The sequence below is a fragment of the Rattus norvegicus genome, chromosome 15 (assembly GCF_021556685.1).
Source record: "Rattus norvegicus strain SHRSP/BbbUtx chromosome 15, alternate assembly SHRSP_T2T, whole genome shotgun sequence".
Classification (NCBI taxonomy): Eukaryota; Metazoa; Chordata; class Mammalia; order Rodentia; family Muridae; genus Rattus; species Rattus norvegicus.
The window spans coordinates 2317365-2340847 of NC_141548.1; the positions used below are offsets into that span (position 1 = coordinate 2317365).

Here is a 23483-nt window from a genome sequence, read left to right on the forward strand (position 1 = left end):
GTACAGGCCCCACTCATCCCAGGAGTTGACTGCTCCGCAGGTATCCACACTCCCGCCAGCATTTCTTCTTCCGAAGTCTCTTAACTCCCTCGTACTCCCTCCCTCCAAAGGTTTCAGTTTGTTTTCTTGCTGGGAAAACGAAGAACGACGAGGAGAAAAAAAGAAGGAAGGCGGTAGATGACAAACGTAGAATAAATGTCCAGCTCGTCCGGGTAGCGAAATGGAGGGAGGGGACAAGCCGAGGGGCGGTGAAGAGGGAGCTGCCCATTAAAACCAGCTCTGAGAGTCCTGGCGGCGGCGGCAGCGGCGGCGCGGGACGCGTCACATCCCCTTGACCCTCCAATCACCTCGGGCTCCCATTTGATTGGAAGGCGGCAAAGGCTTTAATCTCCCCCTCGGTGCAGCTGCTTTTGAAGTGAGTTTCCTCGCCAGAGCCCCGGCTGGACAAGCTGCGGCTCACGTCGCCGAGCGCAGCGCCGGCTCGGGGCCGGAAGAGCGCAGCGCAGGGCACAGCCCGAGACAGACACCGCGCACCGCGGGGGCACTCCCGCAGTCCATCCTGCTCTTCTAGCCCCGCCACGGCTCCCCTGCGGGCCACCCAGGATTATTCGCTTCTGACTCCAGGCGGCGAGAAGGCGCGCGGGGCTCCCGCGTCCGCCGCGCCAGCTCCTCCTCCAGCTGCTCCCGCTCCCGGGGCGAACGCGCAGCCCGGAGCCCGCCCCGCGCGTCTCGGAGCCCTCCCCCCGCTGCTCCCATGCGCGCGGGTGGGTCATGAGCACAGCGCCCTCGCTTTCTGCCCTAAGAAGCAGTAAGCACAGCGGCGGCGGCGGTGGCGGCAGTGGCAGTGCGGACCCTGCCTGGACCAGCGCGCTTTCTGGAAATTGCTCCGGCCACGGCCCAGGCTCCTCCCCGGCCGGCAGCACCAAGCCTTTTGTGCACGCCGTGCCCCCCTCTGACCCCCTGCGCCAGGCTAACCGCCTGCCCATCAAGGTGCTGAAGATGCTGACGGCACGGACTGGCCACATTTTACACCCAGAGTATCTGCAGCCCCTGCCTTCCACGCCCGTCAGCCCCATCGAGGTAAGGACCTTCTCTCAGGGTGAAGCTGGGACCCCTACCAGGGCTGCCTTCCTGTAGGGTTTCTTTCCCCCTGGGATCTGGGGCGCGCGGGGTGGGGTGGAGGGGCAGTCGGAGTGATTCAGCTCTAGGATGGGAGGAAAGGACAGCGCTTCCCCAACCTTAGTCGGAAAAGGGCAACGGGATGAAATTGGGTGCAAATTCTAAGGGGCAAAGCCACACAAACTTGTCCTTTCTGTATTAAAGTCCCTATGTCCCTAGCCCTCCCCCATCGGCCCCTAGGCGGACAGGGGCCTGTATACTCTTCCAAAGTCGCCTTCCTCCGGCTCTCCGAAGCGAATATATTTACACAGCCTCGGAGGCGCCAACCGCTCAAGCCCTTACTCTTTAGAGTCAAGGCGTGTGTGCGGGGAAAGAGGGTACAGTTCTGGGTGTAAGGAGATGAAAACCAAAACATTTGGGAGAGATTGTTTCCTAATCTAAGTAGTGCCTAAAGAATGCAGGGAGGATCCTAGAGCGGTCGGGGGACTTTGGCATCTTTCCCATGGAGTGGGGTGCCGCTTAGAATTGCGCCTCGAAGTTGAAATGCTTTTCGCGGGCTGTGGCCGAGGGCAGTAGAACCTTAAGTGCAGGATTCTAAAGGGTTTCTCTTTCTTTCTCTGTGTGAACCCCTCCCCATCTGACTCCGCAGCTGGACGCCAAGAAGAGCCCACTGGCGCTGCTGGCTCAAACATGTTCGCAGATAGGGAAGCCGGACCCTTCGCCCTCTTCCAAACTCTCCTCGGTCGCCTCCAACGGGGGCGGCGCGGGTGGTGCAGGCAGCGGAGCCGGGGGCGACAAGGACGCCAAGTCGGGCCCCCTGAAGCTGAGCGACATCGGCGTGGAAGACAAGTCGAGTTTCAAGCCTTACTCTAAACCCGGCTCAGATAAGAAGGAGCCGGGAGGCGGCGGCGGAGGCGGCGGTGGCGGCGGCGGCGGCGGTGGTGTTGCTGCGGAGAAGTCAGGATTCCGGGTACCGAGCGCCACCTGCCAGCCATTTACGCCCAGGACAGGCAGTCCCAGCTCCAGCGCCTCGGCCTGTTCGCCGGGAGGCATGCTGCCCTCCGCCGGGGGCGGCCCGGAGGGCAAGGACGACAAGAAAGATCCGGAAGCTGGCGGCGGTGGCAGCAGCAAGGGCTCCGGGGGCGCCCCGGCGGACGGGGTACCTGCCGGGCTGGCGCATGGCCGGATTAGCTGCGGCAGCGGAATTAACGTGGACGTGAACCAGCACTCCGAAGGGGGTCCAGGAGGCAAGGCTCTAAGCTCGGACTGTGGTGGCTCTTCCAGCTCCAGCTCGGGTTCGGGTCCCAGCGCACCCACCTCGTCGTCGGTGTTGGGCTCCGGTCTGGTAGCCCCGGTATCTCCCTACAAGCCGGGCCAGACTGTGTTCCCTCTACCCCCCGCGGGCATGACCTACCCAGGCAGCCTGGCTGGGGCCTACGCTGGCTACCCGCCCCAGTTCCTGCCACACGGTGTGGCGCTCGACCCCACCAAGCCTGGCAGCCTGGTAGGGGCTCAGCTGGCAGCGGCCGCAGCCGGCTCTCTTGGTTGCAGTAAGCCAGCGGGTTCGAGTCCTCTGGCTGGGGCATCGCCGCCATCAGTGATGACAGCCAGTTTGTGCCGGGACCCATACTGCCTCAGCTACCACTGCGCCAGCCACTTGGCCGGGGCTGCAGCCGCCAGCGCCTCGTGCGCGCATGATCCGGCTGCTGCAGCGGCAGCGCTCAAATCGGGATACCCGCTGGTGTACCCCACGCACCCACTGCACGGCGTGCACTCCTCACTGACGGCTGCCGCTGCTGCAGGCGCCACACCACCCTCCCTAGCCGGCCACCCCCTCTACCCCTACGGCTTCATGCTCCCTAACGACCCGCTCCCCCACATCTGCAACTGGGTGTCCGCTAATGGGCCGTGCGACAAGCGCTTCGCCACGTCCGAAGAGCTGCTGAGCCACTTGCGGACCCATACGGCCTTCCCAGGGACAGACAAACTGCTGTCGGGCTACCCCAGTTCTTCGTCTCTCGCCAGCGCCGCCGCAGCAGCCATGGCTTGTCACATGCACATCCCCACGTCGGGCGCACCAGGCAGCCCAGGGACCCTGGCGCTGCGTAGCCCCCACCACGCACTGGGACTCAGCAGCCGCTACCACCCGTATTCCAAGAGCCCGCTCCCCACGCCCGGTGCCCCAGTGCCGGTGCCTGCTGCCACCGGACCCTACTACTCCCCCTATGCCCTCTACGGACAGAGACTGACCACTGCCTCCGCACTGGGGTATCAGTGAGGGCGGCCTAGAAGAATTTGGAAAAAGAGGAAGGAGCTGGGGGGATGGGAGGTTCGAGGGAGGGGCAGGGCCCGAGAGAGGTTCCTGACACCCTCAGGGGCAGAAGACCCAGGCTACGAAGGGAAAAGAAAGTTTAAATCTTACCTATCCACCCAACCAGAGAGCGCGAGTGAGCCTGGATGGGAAACTTCTCCACCCCTACTCCCCAACAAAACTTTATAAAAGTTGAAAAAAAATCATTTGACTTTTTATAGAAAAAGAAGGAAAAATAATTGAGAAAGTGTTCATCTGAGGACTTCGCCGGTGAACATTGGTATTTATTTATGTTAGCTCCAAGCGGACCCGTGGTTCAAAAGTGCATTATTTAGTTTGAGCTCCGTAGGTTAAAAGGAAGAGGGGGGAATTAAAACCCGAGGGTAAATATGTGGAAAACAAACCCTCCGATCCCTTGTAGAGTATAAATAAAAACAAAACCGCTACAGAATTAGGGGTCTTCTCTTTAATGTTACTTTAAAATTGCTATGATTGTATTGTGCGTTCTTATTTAATGTCTGATTGAAACTCAAATTTACATGCATGTTTGTTACAAAAAAGAAATGAAAAAGACGAAACAAAATAAGTCACAATTTGTCAACTCTGATTTCAAATTGCAATTATTTTTAAGGTGTACACCATCGAAAGAGAATGGGTATTTTTTTGTATGTATTCTGGAAGAAAACAAAAAAAAAAAAAGGAAAAACAATTCTATTCCAAAACCTCATTTGCCTTATTTTGTTCTTTAAAAGGAACACTTAACTGTTTTTAATTTTTAAGTCCACCCGCTGAGAAGGGGACAAGGTTTACGTCATGTGCTAAAATAATAGACAATGTATCGCTTTAAAGATTAAATTCCGTATATTTGATGTATTAAAAGGTTTTACTTCTTATTATATTTTTATTTTTATTTTTATTTTTTTACCTTTATTAAAGTGGTTTCAGCCGCCGCGGACTCCCGGGACCTCCCTATACTTTCAGCCCGGGTATGAATCGTGGCTATGAATTTCCTCCTGCTTTGTTGTGATTTTCTTGACTAGGCGAAAGCTTCAGAAGGGCTGGCCAGCTGAATGGTTGGCCTTGGGGGAAAGGTTTTTCAAGAGAGAATTCCAGTGTGGAAAGATCGTATCCTCGGCTAATTGCTCACTTCGTTTTTATTTAAATCTCTGGGAAGTTGCTGTGTGAAAAGTGAAAGCAGAGAAAATAGAAGCTTTGGCTTTTGTTAAATTTCTCTTTTACGGATTTTTTTGGGGGGACGGGGGGGGGTGAGTTTCGTTTTGTGCAAAGAGTGGAGCAGGCTGGGACTCGCCTGGCTGGGCCAGAGGCCCCCCGGGACGCGCGACTGCATAGCCATTTCCCCTGTTCACATTTCAAGCATCCCCGTCCTGGGGCAGACAGCCGGGACAGACTAGCAGGGATGGGAGGACATTTGCTGACCTGGATAAAGCGCGCAGGACCTTCTTGTCCTTCGGGAACAAACTGAGTTTTTTAGACCTAGAGATAATCAAATGTCCCAAAGCCCTTCACACCCTGCTCACCCCACCCCCGCCTGCCTTCTTCCTGTTGGAGTCGGGGCTGGTGGTAGGCCTGCACCCAAGCTGCTTTTCCCTATCCAGATCGCTCCACACAGGGTGCCATAGCCCAGTCGGGATTGTAAGAGAGGGCTCCGGGGCCAGGAACCCGAAATCTCCCTTTAAACTCAGAGATGCGAGGGTCTTGGCGGCCCTGCTTCACCTCAGAGAAGCGATTCTGTGCTGTTTAGGGCGATCGGCGCGGCAGGGTCCGTGTGTGGATCCCCGCGGCGTTCTCCCTTCTCCTCAACTTGAGCCTCACCACCCGGCAGCCAGGAGCTCCGGCAGAACAGCGTAGGGAGATGCCCCGGTCCCAGCGAGACCGAGAGGCCCTGGCTGGAGCTGTAGTTCTTAAGCTGTTGGGCGCTCTGAGCACAGGATGCCTTTCGGTGGGATCCTGGGACCGGAGAATAGGGGCATAGGGCGCGCACCTCATGGTGCATCCTCCTGGAGTTAGGCCTTTCTGGGTTCCCCAACCTCTGGCTTTCCTGTGCGCGCTCTCTCTCTCTCTCTCTCTCTCTCTCTCTCTCTCTCTCTCTCTCTCTCTCTCTCTCTCTCTCGCCTTTGAGACACGCGCAAAGTCTACCCTCCGCTTTGGATATTGGGAGGAACAGCCACCCGGGCCCTGGTGCCATTTGCACAGGACTTAGTGGCTTTTTTAATTTTTCCCCCTCCTCCTTGGCACCAGCCTAATGCTGGAGGACTTTTCCCCGGGTGGCACGGAGAGCGGACCGGCCACCTCCCAAAGGCCGCAGGAACAGACTTCGTGAAGATTCTCTGGCTTCCCTGCTGCTTCCCCGAAGGGGAAGGGTGCAGCCTGGAGGCCTGAAACTCCGGCACCCAGAGCTGGCGCTGAAGAAGGAACACTGCGGCCTTGCTGCCACTCTGGCTCGGAGGAAAGGCACTAGGCTGGCCCCAGCTTCTTAAGGACAAGGGCCAGCTTACCATCCCAGGTGCTTGCACAAACTCCACACCACCAGATTGGGAAGTAGATGATGCCATCGGAGCCCCCCACATCTCAGGGCCTGTGCCTTGGGATCTGAAAGCCAGGCCACTATCTAAGCCTTCACCAGTACCAGCCACAGGCCGCTGACATTGGAACGCACAAGCTTCGCCCGCCGCGACCTTGCATCTTTGGCCAGGGGTTCTTTCCTTGCTTCATCTTGCCCACCGGGAGAACGCTCTGCTAGGGAAGGCCTAAACACTCCTCAGCCCTTCGATTCAAGCCTGGGACGTGCAGGAAGACTATTGGGACGTTCAGGCCTTGACGCTCCTTTTTGGCATTTTGTTAGCCAAAACTCCTTTTTTAAAAGAAGGAGGGAAGGAAGGAAGGAAGGAAGGAAGGAAGGAAGGAAGGAAGGAAGGAAGGAAGGAAGGAAGGAAGGAAGGAAGGAAGGAAGGAAGGAAGAAAAAACTTTAACAAAACCCTCTTCTGGGAGAAGTTAGGCATAAAGCATAAAGCAGCAAAATTCCAGAACCTCCTAACTGGGGGTTAAGGGCAGAAAGGGTTCCCCCGACATGTGGGATAGAGTCAAGTCACTTTGGGGCAGTTATAGGACGGAGGGTGCCGGTTTGTGTTGCGGTCCCGGCGGAGGGACATGCGCCCCTCCCTGCGCCATCCTGGAACAGTCCCCTCCTCCGCCTCTCAGCGCTCTCTCAGCAGCCAGGGAGAGAGAGAGAGCCCTGGCGCTGCAGTCGTCGGCTGGAGCCTCAACCCCGAGCGTGTCCACTAGGCGGCGCTGCGGAACCCAAAAGAGCCCGGAAAATACCGGGAACCTAGGCCAGCCCAAAGGCCTCAGGCTGGGTGGTCAACCCAGGACCCCAAATCGCCTTCACCTCTCCTGCTTTCAGGGGTTCCCCAACCTGTCATTCCTCAGTCTTTTCTTGCTGCAAACCTCCTCCTTGCTCCTCTTCCACCCCTTGTAGCTTCCAGTTCAGCTGGCTGTCCCCCACCCTCCGTCCATACATACACGCACACGCGCACGCACACTTCCCTGCCTCCAAAGGATTGGTACAGGCTTCGCAGGTCCCTCCTAACTTCGAAAAATTTCAGCTGTCACTCTCAAGACTCCAGCAAGCCCCCCTTGTCTCGCATGCTCTTCAGTGTGCAAGCATCTCCCGCCTGGAGCAGATGGCCTAGATACAGTGAAAGACCCAGAGTCCTTTGGGGTGCCTGTTTCACAGAGCAGGACATAGCCCACAGAAGCTTCTTGAGGTTTCTCTGCGGGTCTTTCACTTCTATGGAGAAACTGAGGCAAAGTCCAGGAAGCTAACGGTAAGGCCAGAGCCCAGGCTGCCTTCTCCATTCAACTCTATCCAACATGTGTCCCTCTGGTGGAGATGCCAAGTGACCCCGGCGTCCTTTCGGGTGGTGACTTTGCACCTCCTGTGGACTACAGCCAACATGCTAGCTTTCATCCTATTTAACCTTCACACCACCATGGGGTCATTAGAATCTTTACCCCATTTCCCAAATGAGGAAACTGAGGCTGGGCATGACTCCACCCTGAGGTTTTTCAAGCTGCAGAGGCAAGATTCTCACCTTGGCTGCCCCTATAGGAGGAGATTTTAAAATGGGGCAATGCCCAAACCCAGAAGCTGACTTATCTGGTATGGAGGTGGGCAGGGGAGGTCCTCTGAGTTATCTTAACTTTTCCCATGGCGATTTTTCCAAACACAGAGATAGAAGCAACAATGTGATGGACTCCCATGAACTCTCCTCCAACCTAAATAACTGCAAGCTTATTTCCCCCTCGACCCTCTCCAAAACCCCAGACCACACATTGACGTGACTGCCGACGTCCTCAGATGTCAGTCAGTCACGTCCGCTCAGAGATCTTTCCAGCGCCTAGGCTGGCATTTGTGACCCGCAGTATGTGAGTACCTATCTACCAGACCACAGACCTGGCACCAACAACCCCACCCCCCAAAAAATAGGAGGTGCTGATCCCAGAATGTGCCTGGGATGGGGGTGGGGTCTGTAAAATGACTTTGAGTCCTGGCCTGGTGTGGCAATAGGAGACATTCTCAAAGCCACGTGCTACAGTAGAAGGGACAAGTTCAGGACTGAGTGAGCCAGGCTCTTATGGCTTAGTCTATGACTCACTTCCTCTTGTCCTCCATGTTCTTGTCAGTAAAGTGGAGACACTAATTCCATCCTACCAAGAGTTATTAGGACTCTCAGATAAGATAATAAACGTAAGGGCTGGGGACAGCTCAGTGATAGATCATGTGCCTAGCACCACCTAGTTTGATTCTCAACCTGGGTGGAAAAAAATCAACAGTAATTAAAACTTGAGGTGTCCAAGTTCCTACCTGACCCACTGTGGCTCTCAGTAACAACTGAAGAGCTGTCTGCAGCTGCCTTGAGCCAGTAACTTCTCCAGGGTGCCTGTGGTCCTGGCTCATCTTCCGATGCGTCCTGTTTGGTGCTATCCCCGTGCTATCCACAGTTCAAACCCTCAACCTGTTACTCAGTTATGCCAATCATACAGTCCTCCACTGGAATGCCTCCCCAACCCTTCTGCTCCTGCTGAGTGCAAGTATGAGGGGCCCTCACAGTCTCATGTGTTTGAACTTGGAGGTGGGGTCTGGCTGGAAGGGTTTGCAGAAAGGTTTCGAGATTAATAGCTCACCCCACTTTCTGATCTTTCTAGGTTTTCTTATTTGCTCGGGCATAAGCAGATTCCTCTGCCATTATGGAGAATGTTCTAGCTCTCATGTCTTTCTGCTGTGATGAACTGTGTCCCCTCCAAATGGGACCCAAAAGGAGTCCTTTTTCCATTGAGTTACTTTCGCTAGATATTTTATCATAGCAACAAGAAAAGTGACTAATATGCCAACCCTCAAAATTCTCTCAAAACTAGGCTGGGCCTAGTAGCCACATCTTTTGTCTCTGCACTTAGGAGGCAGGGGCAGGCAGATCTCTGTAAGTTTAAGGCCAGTCTGGTCTATACCATGAGTTTCAGGCTAGGGGTTGGGGATTTAGCTCAGTGGTAGAGCGCTTGCCTAGCAAGCGCAAGGCCCTGGGTTTGGTCCCCAGCTCCAAAAAAAAAAAAAAAAGTTTCAGGCTATTGGGGCTACATAGTGAGACCCTATCTCAAAAAAAAATGAATGAATGAATGGGAAAGAAAGAGAAAGAAGGGAGAGGGAGGGAGGGAGGAGGGAAGAAGAAAGGAAGGAGGAAGGAAAGGAGGGAGGAAGAAGAAATTCTCTCAATACTCCCTTCCAGGTCTCCCCCATTGCTCACCCTTTTGCACTAACCCGGAGGTGAGAGTAGAGGTATGGGCCAGGGATAAGGATACCACACCATTTTTGACTAGGATTTTTCCATATTTGTGTGACCAGAAACAACACAAATATAGTGGTGAACTTCATCTCCAAAAGTGACCGGTGCTGTGCACACGCAGGTGAGTGGCTGTGCACATGGAGGTAAGTGACTGTGCGCACACAGGTAAGTGGCTGTGCACACACAGGTAAGTGGCTGTGCACACACAGGTAAGTGGCTGTGCACAGCCTCAGACACTGCCTCAGACACTAATGCCCCTGGAAGGATGGCATCCATACATTTCCATGCGTTCATCAGTATCTCTGTTACCTTCCCCATTTCACAGTGAGGAGCAGAGGGTGAACAGAGATGTGTTCGTGTAACACAACACCGGGCCCTGGGCCTTCCGGACACCATCTTCCACATCACTAACTCGAAACTCCTCCTTTGGCCTCATCATCACCCACCCTACCTTCTGAGAGCCGCCTGGGTCCTTATTATATTTAATGTCCTTCCCCCTTTCCCCTTGTAGCTCCTGCCTGTCCACTGCCAGACATTTTTTCCATTTTTGTAATATATATCTTAATGAAATAATTAATTAATTTTAATTAAAATATCGTGTCCTCTCTTCCGGTTTCTCTCTCCAATCCTTACCATGTACCCCCTTGCCACTTTTCCTGTGGTTGTTGTTACACACTCACTTGTGCATGCAGGCCCACACATGGGTGTTCCAAATATAAATACGACCTGCTCAGTCCATATAATGTTACTTGTACACATATGATTTCAGGGATGACCATTTGGTGTTGGTGATCACTTGGTGTGCCTTTCCCTGGGCACAATATCTCTCCTACTCTTATGTCTCTCCCACTATTCACTTTCCTTAGTTGCCTGCAGCTCTTGGTCTATAGCTGAGGCCTTGTGAGCTTTCTCCCAACCCCATCAGTATGTCTATTTGGTAGCCTCGTGCCCATTTTATTTACACAGCTATTTTGATGAGACTTGCTAAGTCTCGTCATTTCTCTGACATCTTTAGGAAGCACAATTGCACAGCAAACTCCCTGTCCCTCTGGTTCTCACAGTCTTTCTGTTCCCTCTTCCACTATGATCTCTGAGCCCTAAGTGCAGGAATTGTGTTGTAGATAGGTCAATTGGGGCCGGGCAGAACATGGTCACTTGTTCTCTGCATTTTGATTGGCTGTGGTCTGTAATAGTCTCCATCTGTTGCAAAGAAAGCTTCCTCCATGAGGGGTAAGGACTACACTCACCTGTGGGTATAAGTACACATTTAGAATGTACTTAGGGGTGATGCTGGTTTAGTAAAGTGGCAGTTGTAGGTTCTTCTCCAAGATCCATGACCTAACTAGCCTCTTGTTAATGGACTGGCTTCCAGTACCAGGAATGATTTTCCTCTTGTTGAGCGAGCCTTCAGTCCAACTGGAGAGCTGCTGGCTACTGCCAATATATGTGTGGCATTATTACACCCTTAGAGATACCATGCCATGCCGGCCATTGCTTTAGTTCATGGGTATCATCGATAAGTAGGACAACTGGTTGCTATCCTCCATTGGAAGCTTTCATGGTGCCTTCTGGTACCATGAAAGCTATTTCTCAAAGAGGCTTTCAGATCAGAGCCAGGTAGGAGCCTCCGGGTCCTATGTCTGAAGCATCCAGTATCTTCCATACACATTTTTTTCTTTTGTAAGACAGGGTTATATGTACCCCATACTGGCCTTGAACTCTTTATGTAGGCAAGGGTGATATTGAAATTCTGGTTCTCTAGCCTCCATTCCTTGAGTACTGGGATTATACTACCATACCCAGTTATGCAGTGTTGGAGACCTAACCAGGGTTTCATGTGTATTAAGCATGATCAACTGAACTACATCCCCAGCCTCAGACATTTTTTTTTATTAACTTGAGTATTTCTTATATACATTTCGAGTGTTATTCCCTTTCCCGGTATCCGGGCAAACATCCCCCTCCCCCCTCCCCTTCCTTATGGGTGTTCCCCTCCCCACCCTCCCCCCATTGCCGCCCTCCCCCCACCAGTCTAGTTCACTGGGGGTTCAGTCTTAGCAGGACCCAGGGCTTCCCCTTCCACTGGTGCTCTTACTAGGATATGCATTGCTACCTATGAGGTCAGAGTCCAGGGTCAGTCCATGTATAGTCTTTGGGTAGTGGCTTAGTCCCTGGAAGCTCTGGTTGCTTGACATTGTTGTACATATGGGGTCTCGAGCCCCTTCAAGCTCTTCCAGTTCTTTCTCTGATTCCTTCAACGGGGGTCCTATTCTCAGTTCAGTGGTTTGCTGCTGGCATTCGCCTCTGTATTTGCTGTATTCTGGCTGTGTCTCTCAGGAGCGATCAACATCCGGCTCCTGTCGGTCTGCACTTCTTTGCTTCATCCATCTTGTCTAATTGGGTGGCTATATATGTATGGGCCACATATGGGGCAGACTCTGAATGGGTGTTCCTTCAGTCTCTGTTTTAATCTTTGCCTCTCTCTTCCCTGCCAAGGGTATTCTTGTTCCCCTTTTAAAGAAGGAGTGAAGCATTCACATTTTGATCATCCGTCTTGAGTTTCATTTGTTCTAGGCATCTAGGGTAATTCAAGCATTTGGGCTAATAGCCACTTATCAATGAGTGCATACAATGTATGTCTTTCTGTGATTGGGTTAGCTCACTCAGGATGATGTTTTCCAGTTCCAACCATTTGCCTACGAATTTCATAAACTCGTTGTTTTTGATAGCTGAGTAATATTCCATTGTGTAGATGTACCACATTTTCTGTATCCATTCCTCTGTTGAAGGGCATCTGGGTTCTTTCCAGCTTCTGGCTATTATAAATAAGGCTGCTTTGAACATAGTGGAGCATGTGTCTTTGTTATATGTTGGGGCATCTTTTGGGTATATGCCCAAGAGAGGTATAGCTGGATCCTCAGGCAGTTCAATGTCCAATTTTCTGAGGATTCTCCAGACTGATTTCCAGAATGGTTGTACCAGTTTGCAGACATTTTTTTCTATTGTATACCAAGTCTGGAGGTTGAGTTAATGTAGAAAACTATATCTCCTCAGCTAGCATGATACATAGAAGCTGAGTTCAGAGCTCCAGGTTCTGTGAAAGACTCTATCTCAAAGGAATAAGACAGGAGAATGGCAGAAAACACCACGCCCAATGTCCTTCATTGTTCATACAAAGGACATATGTACCTACATATGTATGACACATGCACACACATAATTAAATTTTTAAAAGAGAAATATGTAACAAGTTGGTCCTCATAAAGGAAATTATGCTTCCAAAGAGTTTGGAGAACAAAAAGGAACATGCATGGCCTTTGGAAACTTGGTAGGTATGGAATTAAAACCTAGGCCCAAGGTGAACTTCACTGCATTAGTTAGAAACTGCACTTGCTGACAGTAACAAAACACCTCTACATCCTGATATGAGGGAGATAAATGTTCTCTCAAAGTACAAGTGGACAGTCCAGGCTGGAAGGCCATTGGTCACCAGGAGCCCAGGGTCTTTAATCACCACTCTGCCAGTCCAACATGGCAATCTTTCATTCTCTTGTCATATGAGTCCCAGATAGCTGTGTAAGCTCAGCTGTCATTATGTGGTGCCAAGAAGGAGAAGGAGAAGCAAGAAGTCAGTGGGGCCTCTTTTCTTTTAATGAGTCTTCCCAGAAGTCACACAACTCTTTAGACTGTATCTAATTGTTTAGAATGTTACCACATGGCCACACATAGCTGCAAGGGAGGCTAAGAATATGATGTTTAGTTGGGTACATTAGGGCCTCAGACCAACTCAAGATTGCTATGGACTGAATTGTTTCCCACTCCAAATTCATTGGAAGCTCTATTTCCTAATGTAACTATATTTTGAAATGAGGCCTTTAGGGAGGTAATTAAATTTAAATGGGGTCATTAAGGTAGAACTATAATCTGAGAAGAGTTGTGGCCTCCTAAGGAGAGATACCTTTTGTTGCTTCTTCACCCTTTTTCTCCCTTCCCGTCTCTTTTTCCACATACAAAGAATGTGAGAATTGGTTTGTAAGCCAGGAAGAGAAACCAGAAACAGAACCAGCCAACTCCTTAATCTTGGACTTGCAACCTCCCAAACCATGAGAAGTTAGCTGCTATTGTCTCAGCCCTCTAGTCTTCCCTACTTAGCATAACAGGTTAAACTGACTATTACAGAGAGCTGTGGGACTAAGAGGGATGAGAAAGTAGGAGTTATAAAAGACATTAGCAGACTCCAACAGGGCCACTGGCAAGAGACTTTTACCTGTAAAACATAGATTTCTTTTTAATGAGACAGGATCTTTCTATGTAACTCTGGCTGTCCTGGAACTCGCTATATACACCAGACTAGCTTTGAGCTCACAGAGATCTACCTCTGTCTCTCCAATGCTGGGATTAAAGGCAAGCACAACTACACCTGGCTCAGCTACAGGTTCTTGGTAAAGTAGACCGGACAAATGCCTGCTAAGCCCACAGAAGCCCTGATCCAGCCTTGAGGCAATGGCAATGCAGTTGTAAGTTTAGATATCATCTATGTGTCACGCAATGCTGTTCAGTAAGATCAGCCAATGATCGTTTTCACTCCCATAAAAGCTTTAGTTGGGACTGGAGAGATAGCTTCATGGTTAAAGCACTTGTCAAGAAAACAAGGACCAGATTTTGGGTCTCCAGAACCCATGCGAACCATGCTGGGTGGGCAGAACAGCCTGTCTGTAATTCTGGCACTTAGAAGGCAGAAACAGGGAACCCCTGGAGTGAACTGGACAGCAAGATTAGTGAAATTGGTGACGTCCAGGTTCAACTGAGAGACCCTGCTTCAAGGAAGACAGAGGCAACTGAGGGAAGAGGACTCCTGACATCAGACTGGGTCCTCCACACACGTACATGCACATGCGTGCACACACATACACACTTGTGCACTGGCACACACATGCACATGCATGGGAGCATGTACACACACATGCACAAAGGAAGGAAGGGAGGAAGGGAGGGAGGAAAAAAACCTTTGACCAGAGACTCATTCACTGTGCCCTATAATCCACACACCAGGATCTTCTTCAAAGGAAAAAAAGAAAAAAGGCAAGGGAGATAGCTCAAGAAAATGCATAGTCTGAATCCTAAAGAAAACCCAAGATTTCAACAGAAAACGAGCGTGTCTAGACAACGCCACTAAGGAATGCCAGGCTTTGCCTTCCAAACTATGAATGTGAGGATGGTCCAGATGGGTAATGTTTAGGTCAACCCACAGAACAGGATTCACCACCAGAACTGTGATTAGATTAGCCCCACTTTTCAGATGAGAAAACTGAGGCATGGCAGAAGTGAAACGACTCATTGGAGGCCACACAGCCAAGAAGACACAGAGCTAAAGATTTACATTGAGGCTGTTGTTTCTGTGCTTCTCAGTACAGTGTACTGGCCTTTCCTTCTAGTTCTGTGGAGGCCATGCACTCCTCTCTTCCCCCCAAACACAGAGGTCAGTCCCCATCCAGTGGCGTGCCAGAATCAGCTTTGCTGGGTCACGTCTTTCCCCGTACCTCACTCAGTGCTGTTAAATCGGTAGCGTGACCAAGCTAGGAATATTTACACTAAGGTGATTGGCAAAAACCGTAACAGAAAATGAAAGCTTTTATTTCCCAGAGAGCAATTTTCTGAACACTTACCAGCTTGCCACAGGGCCATTCCATGGAAGCAGAAGTCACCACCCTGCTAGTGAGGAAGGGACAAGTCTGCTTAGTCTCCCCCTCTGACCCTACCGTGGTACCCCTTCTCTCACCCTGTTTTAGATTCTTTATGCTTCAGCAAACATACCATAGCATGATTCTGGCAGCCCAGCTCACATGGGGAGTCTTTGGCTACCTGGAAGCCCTATGTCCTGCCTGCTGTGTGCCCTGACTCTTGCCTATTGATACCGACTGTTCAGATCTGATTTAACCTAGCCTCTCCCTCCCTTCTACCAAGTACTAAGTACCAGTTTCCTCTTCCTCAGTCTTCTGGATGCAAATTGCTTAGGGGAGGTGGGGGAAGGGACAGTGTGACAATACACATCCCTGACTTTGTGCCTCTGCCCACTACAGCAAGGATTCCAGTGGGAATCCCAGGCCTAGAATGCAGCCTGCCCTAGGGTGTTCCTACCATAGTTCCTAGGACGAAATAAGATTGTAATTATCATTGCTATGTAAGAACTGTTCGCTTCACATTGAGCACTACATTAAATGCCTTTAATGTATTCTCTTTGTGACTCCCACAAGCTCTCTAGAAGATAAGCATTCTATTAAAAGAGAAACTGAGGCCCAGAGAGGTTAAGTAACATGCCTGAAGTCACATGGCTGGTAAACATTAGGGCTAGGATAAAAGACAATTCAGTCTTACTCCAAAGCCCTACTGACAAAGCCTGTTCTTTCTCTTCCCAGGTTCTATACCCTGGAGCCTACATAATGTCAAGAGATGCAGAAAGTGTAGGAAGGACGTCTCCCTGAGGAACCCCAAAAGGCAAGAAGAAAGACAGTCTGCTTGTCTGTGGGCAAACTAGAGCCTAGGAGAGTACTGAGTCTCCTGCCCTGGACAGGGAGTGTCCACTGGAAATTTGAGTGCCTACTGTATACACAGTCATGTCTTTGGCATGGAGGCAGTAGAAAATGGGCAAGACACAGTCCCAGTCCTCCAATAGCTCCCTGTCCAGTGCTGTGGTCCACCATAGGCAGACTGTGACGCAGGGTAGTCGCTGAGGGCAGGTACAAGGTCAGCATCCTTCCAGCTGGAAAATGTGAGAACCATCAGAGAGGGGGCAGCCTCAATGATGAGCAGCCATTAAAAGGTAGAAAGTGAGGATACGGGAGGAATGGAGGAGGGACTAGTGAGATCTAAGCCATGGAGGCAGGACAGATGGTGTCTGGTTCTTCAGTAGGCACTAGGGAGCCATCAAGAGTCCTTGAGCCGAGGAATGACACGATGTGGTAGAATAGTGGAGGGTGAGAGACAGACACCGATGTGACATTCGTTCTAGTGGCTCAGAGAGAAAATGTGAGCTGGACACAGAAACCACAGAGCAAGCGAAGAAGAGAGGGAGAGGGAGAGAGGGAGGGAGGGGGGGGAGAGAGAGAAAGAGAGAGAGAGAGAGAGAGAGAGAGAGAGAGAAAGAGAGAGAGAGAGAGAGAGAGAGAGAGAGAGAGAGAGAGAGAGAGGGAGTTGGGGGCAGAGTTGCCTTGGGAATCAAGAGACCCACCCCTCGAACACATAGTTACTCCCCTCAGCCCAGTTTCTCTCTCAAGTAATAGTGTATGTGGAGCTGAAGTTGTGGATAGTTGTAAGCTGCTGGTGTAGGCACTGAGAACTGAACTGGGATCCTCTGTAAAAGCAGCATACACTTAGAACTGCTGAGCCAGTTCTCCAGCTCTGATAGTAGTTGGTAGCAATCCTTCCAGGCTCCGCCCAACAGTTGCCTGGCAACAGCCAGGTACACCTGACTTGCTATAAAAGGTGCTGTGCTCCCCCTCCTCCGTCTCTCTGCCCTGTCTCTGTCTTCTCTCTCTCTCTCTCTGACCCCTTTATCCCTCTCTCCCCCCTACACATGTTCCTGGCTGGCCTCTCTCCTGCCCTCCCCTCCCCTCCCCTCCCCTTCCCTTCCCTTCCCTCCCCTCCCCTCCCCTCCCCACCTTCTTCCCCCACCCCCTGTCTCTACTCCCTTCCTAACTCTCTTCCCATGCCCTAAATAAACTCTATTCTATACTATATCCATATGGCTGGTCCCTCGGGGGAAGGGATGCCTCAGCATGGGCCCACCGAGGCTCCCCTCCCACCTCACCATTACTGTATTCTGTCAAACACATCCTGGCTCTTTCTTTATAAAACACAAAATTGGTATTTTGAGACGGGGTCTCACTCTGTAGCCTGGGCTTGTCTAGAACTCACTACATAACTCAAGCAGGCCTTAAACTCATTGAAATCCTCCTGCCTCAACTTCTCTTGTGTTGAGATTCCTTCCAGGCATGAGCCCCTGTGCTTGGTTTGGATGGGTTAAGTTTCTGATGCCTGTGAGATGGAAACCAGAGATGGACAACTGAGAGCTCCAATGGGGGAGAGAGAGCTGAAGCTGGGTAAGGGTGATCTGTCCCCAGAGACAGAGGGACAAAAGCTGAACTAAGGCAGAGCTCAAAGCAGGAGGGCCACGATGCCCTGGGCTAGCCTTACCCACCTTAGACCCTTGCCTAACTCCACCCTGTTCTTCCTTTCTCTAGCAGCTCGACCACACTGTTGCTGCGTTCCTAACTCCTCGCTCTACCTCACTGCGTAGACCCACCTTGGGGTACCTGGATGGTCCCCACTAAAATCAGACATCTATCTCCTCCTCCAGGAGCCAAAAGGGGCAGTCAGGAGGCAAGGATGGGGGACTTGGGGCAACAAAGACCGCAAGGTCTCTGGGCTCCCAGAAGCACTCTCGACTTTCATTAAAGATGCTTATGTGAGGAACTCCGCTGTCAGGTCGAACGATGACGACAGCCAAGAGGACCAGCAGGAAGGTGGAGCATCACCGCCTATGGAGATAGAAGTGCTGAGACACACGCGTTTTCAGACTTGGAAAAATGCACCAAGCCTGGCGGGAAACTACAGGGCGTTATGCAGGACTATGTAGACAAAGCCTTCCTGAGGTACAGGGAGAGGGTAGCTGTGAGCTTTGAGCAGGAGGAAGGTATCAAAGAGAATCCCTGGGCATTTGTATGACTGTGGCAATACTGTATGCGTCTGGGTATGGAGCCTGGCTGCAGTGGAAGGGCATGCTTGCCCAAGTGACACTGTGTGTGTGTGTGTGTGTGTGTGTGTGTGTGCGCGCGCGCGCGCGTGCGATTATTTGTGAGTTGGGAATGTGTCTTCACTAGCATCAGGAGAGGGTAGTGAGTCTAAAACACAGACCTCAGTGTTCTCAGGAGCACGCACCATGTCCCCTCCCCACAACTCAGAAGGCCGGAAAAGAGGAACAGAGGCCTCTTTGGAACAAGCCTGGAGAGGCACCAGGCAGGGTCCTAAGCTTCAGCCTCCCATCATAGCTCAAGGGTGCCCCCTCCTGGAGTTTTGGGGGTCTCCTAAACCCTCCGCAGACCAGACTACAGACTGCTTGCCAGAAGAGTTCAGAGCTGTTCTCTGGGCCTGCCAAGTGGCTGGCCTCTGTCCTAAAGGGACAAGAACGGGTTCTAGGTTCCAGGTCACATGATGCACAGACTTGATAGCCAAGTCAAGGTTATTTCTCGAGCTCAGAAATAACCACATAGACCTTCAGAATGGCATTGTGTCAAGGCTCCCCCGGGAAAGTTGGTCCCAGTGCTCTGATTCCAGTGAACAGGACCCGTTCTGGACCATGGGCTTCATTCAGTCCCAGAGTCAGAAGCCAGAACGCTGAGGGCTCCCCCTGGAGGCAAACAGCAGGGTCTACATCAGCAGCACATGGGTACCCTGCGGAATTCTAGAACTCTGCTTCCCGGTTTCCAGTTCCAGCTTGTGACCTTGAGCACGTAGCCCCTGGGGACCTCAGTTTCCCCATGTGTAACCTAAGATGACAGCAACAGTCCCAGCCTTTCGGGATAAGAGCAAACCCAGCAGAAACTCAAAGCTCTGTGTATGTTCCAGACCTGTAGACAGTCACTTGAGCTCTGCGGTCCATAATCTGCAGCTTGGAAAGGGACATACAGCCCTATTCTCCACCTTGCATGTCTCTAGCCATGACCACCACCTAGTGGATATGAGGTAGGATGGAGCAAAAGGGTCACCATTGGCCAACTGCTGCCTCAGCCCCTCCTTCAGCCACTCCCCACCCAGTTGCGCCAGGGACGAGGACCTACACTCTTTTCTCTCACTCCTCTTGGAAGATTCTGGCATGGCAGGGACAAGTGTCTAGGCACAGCCTCCTGGATACCTTGTCTACAGACAGCTCCTCTCACAGAACAAAGGATCACGGGGTAACAGTGACAATTGTCTCCCTCCCCACTCTGGTCTGGTTTGCATATTTACTGTGATCATCCCTAACGACAAAAACAGTCTCTTCCCTGTCTAAATAATAAGGTAATTTGTTACACCTAATTACTTGAGGATTTCCTTCAACTCGGGGAAAAGATCTACCCAGATCCCTGCCCCATTTTGCACTCACGGTCCCAAAGATCCTCCTAATGTATTCTGGATCATAGATTAGTGGGGAGCCAAGAACGGTCCGTGCTGGGCAGAACCGCTCACATCCATCCCGGCAACGTGAAGCGGTGATTTATGGTGACATGGAGTGTGGGACATTTCCCCAGCTTTTGTGATTGTGGTAATGAAGCTGTAAACCAAATAGCATGAAATGAGGCAAGGCCTTACAATTTAATCAGCTCGTAAACAGATCTACTGCATCAAGCAAATGACATTATTATCCATCCGAAGTAAATCATGCTAATCTCGGGAGATAAAATCAACATCGTTAATGGTCACATGTCATATTCATCAACACTAAACCATCCCCTTTGACAGATTAATCCTAACTACAGCTCCCAGGATGTATGGTAATAGGCCTTGCAGCATGCATTTCACCCTGCGCCAGGCTAACCAGCACTCTTAGGCTGCTATTACAAATAATTTTTTTATTGATTTACATATTTTAAAATGCATTTAAGGTGAGGCACCATTAAAAACCCTGTCACCCGCCCATATTTCTTCCCTACATTCCCAGACTTTATTCATAGGAGCGGGAAGACAAACATAGTAAGCCTTATAAATACTTTGTTTAGGGCACTGTTATGGGTAATTAAGATGGATCCCGGGGTTTGGGAGGGGCACAGGGACAGGTGAGAAGTAGGAGGAGGGACCCTTTGTGGTTAGGGTATTGAGGGAAACAGCCTCCTTCTGCTTCCTGTGTTCCCTAGAGATGTCAGGAGGAAAGGGAATAAATGCACCCCCAAATATGGCCCCAGGGTCTTCTCTCTCCCCATTTCTCTCACATCCTGCTCCCCCCAAATCCCCCCACCCCCAGCCCATGGTACATGAAGGCACATAAGCCTTCAGTCTGTGTAGAGTGGTTTCTGACTTCAGATGCCAAATGTATTTATTTATCATGAGGCTGACCTAGGATGAATGCTCCCTGGAAAGTGTCCACTATTCAAAATGTCACCTCCTCTCAACAGGCTATGCATCATATTGGCAGGCATACTTTCAGAGGCCTCTGAGTGACCAGGATGGATGGAAGGCTGCCATACAGGCCCGGTGCCTGGGCAGAGCAGTGAGGAAGGGAGGGAGGGATGGGTCCTGGTACCCAAATGATTTGTACCCACCACAAGGAGCACAGAGTCAGCAGGAGCCAGGATGGTGGCAGGAAATGCATTCTGGAGACTCACAAGGTTGTCAGGTTTGCTGGAAAATAGACAGACACCTACGAAAGCCCTGTCACCCTTCTGATGGACACGTTTGTGGGGCTTCCTGTCCACTTGTGACACTAAGAGGAAATAGAAGACGGGAAAAAGGGAGTCTCCTTTTCTGAACCACAGATGAGAAATGGGGGGCTCAGGGCTGCCACCCGTGGCTGGACGCATGTTAGATTGCACAGTGGCACCCCTTGGAAGCATGCAGGGCAGTGACCCTGGGGGGTTCACCATTTCTTCATGACCTAGGGCCACACCAACCTGAATAACCATCCATGAAAGAGGGCTGGGGAAACAGGACAGCCCTCCTTCTGCTGGGAAGACATGCTGTGTTTAACAGATGCAGCAGGAGCCTGAGACGCTGCCACACCCAGGCCTCTGCTTTATAAACCTGTTTATTGATTAGGCCAACTAATGAGATGAGGCAGCAAGTAAATTAGTTCAGGGTTTAGGTGGCATCCAGTCAAGGGCTTGGAACCCACCGGGCTCTAAGAACCTCTAAGGACTTTGTACTCTAGGTTTTCTTGGACCTTTGCTGTGAGATCTGGGTTGCTGCTTCCCTTTTGGGGTCCCTGGGGTGTCAAGACTAGTCTCTCCTGTAGCTGCTCCATCTAAGTGAATATGGGCAAATGAATTTGCTGATGGACTGTTAAAACACAGATTTCTGGGTCCTCGACACAACGGGTTTTTTTTTTTTTTTCTTGTGTAAAGCCAGAGAGCTGGTATTTCTAGCAAGTTTCTACATGCTCTTAAAGTTGCTGTGTCCAGAATCATGCTTTGAGAATAGAGTCAAGAACACCCAGGAACACAGGGAACAGGGAACGGGTGAGCAGCACTAGGACCCGGGCGTGGCTATAAGCCCAGTTGGGTCACAACAGGAAACCAAGACCTGCACAGGACATGAAGCCAGCGATGAACTGCCTGTCTCAGCGCTCTTTCCTCTTTTAAGCTCACAGGACTCTGTAAGCATGGATGGGTCAAATAAGGCTGATGTGCAAGATGAAGTCTAAAAGCACCATGTGCTCCGTCAGCCAGAGATAGCTGGATTCTTCTAGCCCCACATCTGTTTGACCCGCCCTGTGACCTACAGTGTTACTCTTCCTGCCAGCCCACCCTTGCATCTACTACAGATCAACCCACTTGCAGGACAAGATTTCAGAGAGACAAAAAGAAGGCACCAGCAGAATCCTTACAAGTGACTAAATGTAAGCCAAGCATGGTGGTGCATACTTTTAATCCCAGCTCTCAGGAGGCAGAGGCAGCTGGATCTCTGTGAGTTCAAAGCCAGCCTGTTCTACAGAGTGAGTTTCAAAACACAAAATGAGCTACAAAATGAGACTCAAAAAATCAAAACAAAATAACAATGAAATAGACAAAATGTTTCCTGCATATCTAAGTAGGAATCAAGACAAGACTTTAAGTGTGTGTGTGTGTGTGTGTGTATGTGTGTGTGTGTCTGTCTTTGTGTGTGAGTGTATCTGTGTGAATGTGTGTGTGTCTGTGTGTGTGTCTGTGTCTGTGTGTGTGTGTCTGTGTCTGTGTGTTTCTGTGTGTGTGTCTGTGTCTGTGTGTGTGTGTCTGTATCTGTGTGTCTGTGTGTCTGTGTGTGTCTGTGTATGTGTCTGTGTGTATGTGTCTATGTGTGTGTCTGTGTATGTGTCTGTGTGTGTGTCTGTGTATGTATCTGTGTGTGTGTCTATGTGTGTGTGTGTGTATGTGTCTGTGTCTGTGTCTGTGTATCTGTGTGTGTGTCTGTGTATGTGTCTGTGTGTGTGTCTGTGTGTGTGTCTGTGTGTGTGTGTGTGTGTGTATGTGTGTATTCTGAACTGTACCAGCTTCAGATTCTGCTGTAGGTGGGCATCCATGCTCTGTGGACAGCAAAATCATTCACTTGTTCATCCACCCATACACCAGAAGAGGCAGACAAGTGTCTCAAGAAAACTTGGTTTAAGCCCAGAGGTGCTGACACACACCTTTGATCCCAGCACTTGGGAGAGAGAGGCTCGGGTGGATCTCTGAGTTTGAAGCCAGCTTTGTCTACAGAGAGAGTTCCAGGACAGCCAGGGCTACACAGAGAAAAAGCAAAAAAGAAAATAAAGAAAACTTGGTCTGGGGCAGAGAAAATGACAAGTATGCAGATCTGAGCTCCAATCCCCAGAAAGCCATGAGACAGTGCTTCTGAGCCCACTGCTCCTTCGGGGAGGTGGAGGTGGGGACACTGGTGGACACCTAGTCTCAAGGTGGAGGGCAAGGGCTGACACACGAGGTTGTCTTCTGATCTCCATTCATGCACAAATTTACACACACACACATGCACATACACATGCATGCTCACACACATGAATATTATACACATCAGGCATACACAAAGAAAAAGAATACAAATAAAGGAAAATTTGGCTTGTATATCCGCTCCCCGCATGTACCTGCCCCTGATGCTTACCTGTCAAGGTATTTATTTATGCTCATGCTTCTGCCTCCTACGTACAAGAATTGTTTTTTTGTTTGTTTGTTTGTCATGGGGTCTAACTACATATCCCAAGCTATCTTAGAACTTACTGTTTAGCCCAGGCTAGCCTTGAATCCCTAATCCTCCTGACTCAGCCTCCCAAGTGCTAGTATTATAGGGATGCATGGCTGTATCTGTCCTGATGTCCTGTCTCAGTTTTGTAGAGATGTGTTTTGTTTTGGTTTATTTGTTTGTTTTTAAGAAATTATAAAAGGAGCCAGAGCATTTTTTTTAAGTAGTAGTGAAAGCCACCCTTCTTTTTTTTTTTTTTTATCTTTATTAACTTGAGTATTTCTTATTTACA

General features: G+C 50.6%; 1 protein-coding gene across 1 annotated transcript; it reads left to right on the top strand.

The window, feature by feature from the left end:
- The first annotated feature begins 319 nt into the window (after positions 1 to 319).
- Zfp503 (zinc finger protein 503) lies at positions 320 to 4108 on the top strand. Its single transcript, NM_001107250.1, is given in 2 exon segments — positions 320 to 1080; positions 1769 to 4108. Coding segments are annotated over 2 exon segments (1938 nt in total). The 5' UTR covers positions 320 to 771; the 3' UTR covers positions 3398 to 4108.
- The last annotated feature ends 19375 nt before the right edge of the window (positions 4109 to 23483 follow it).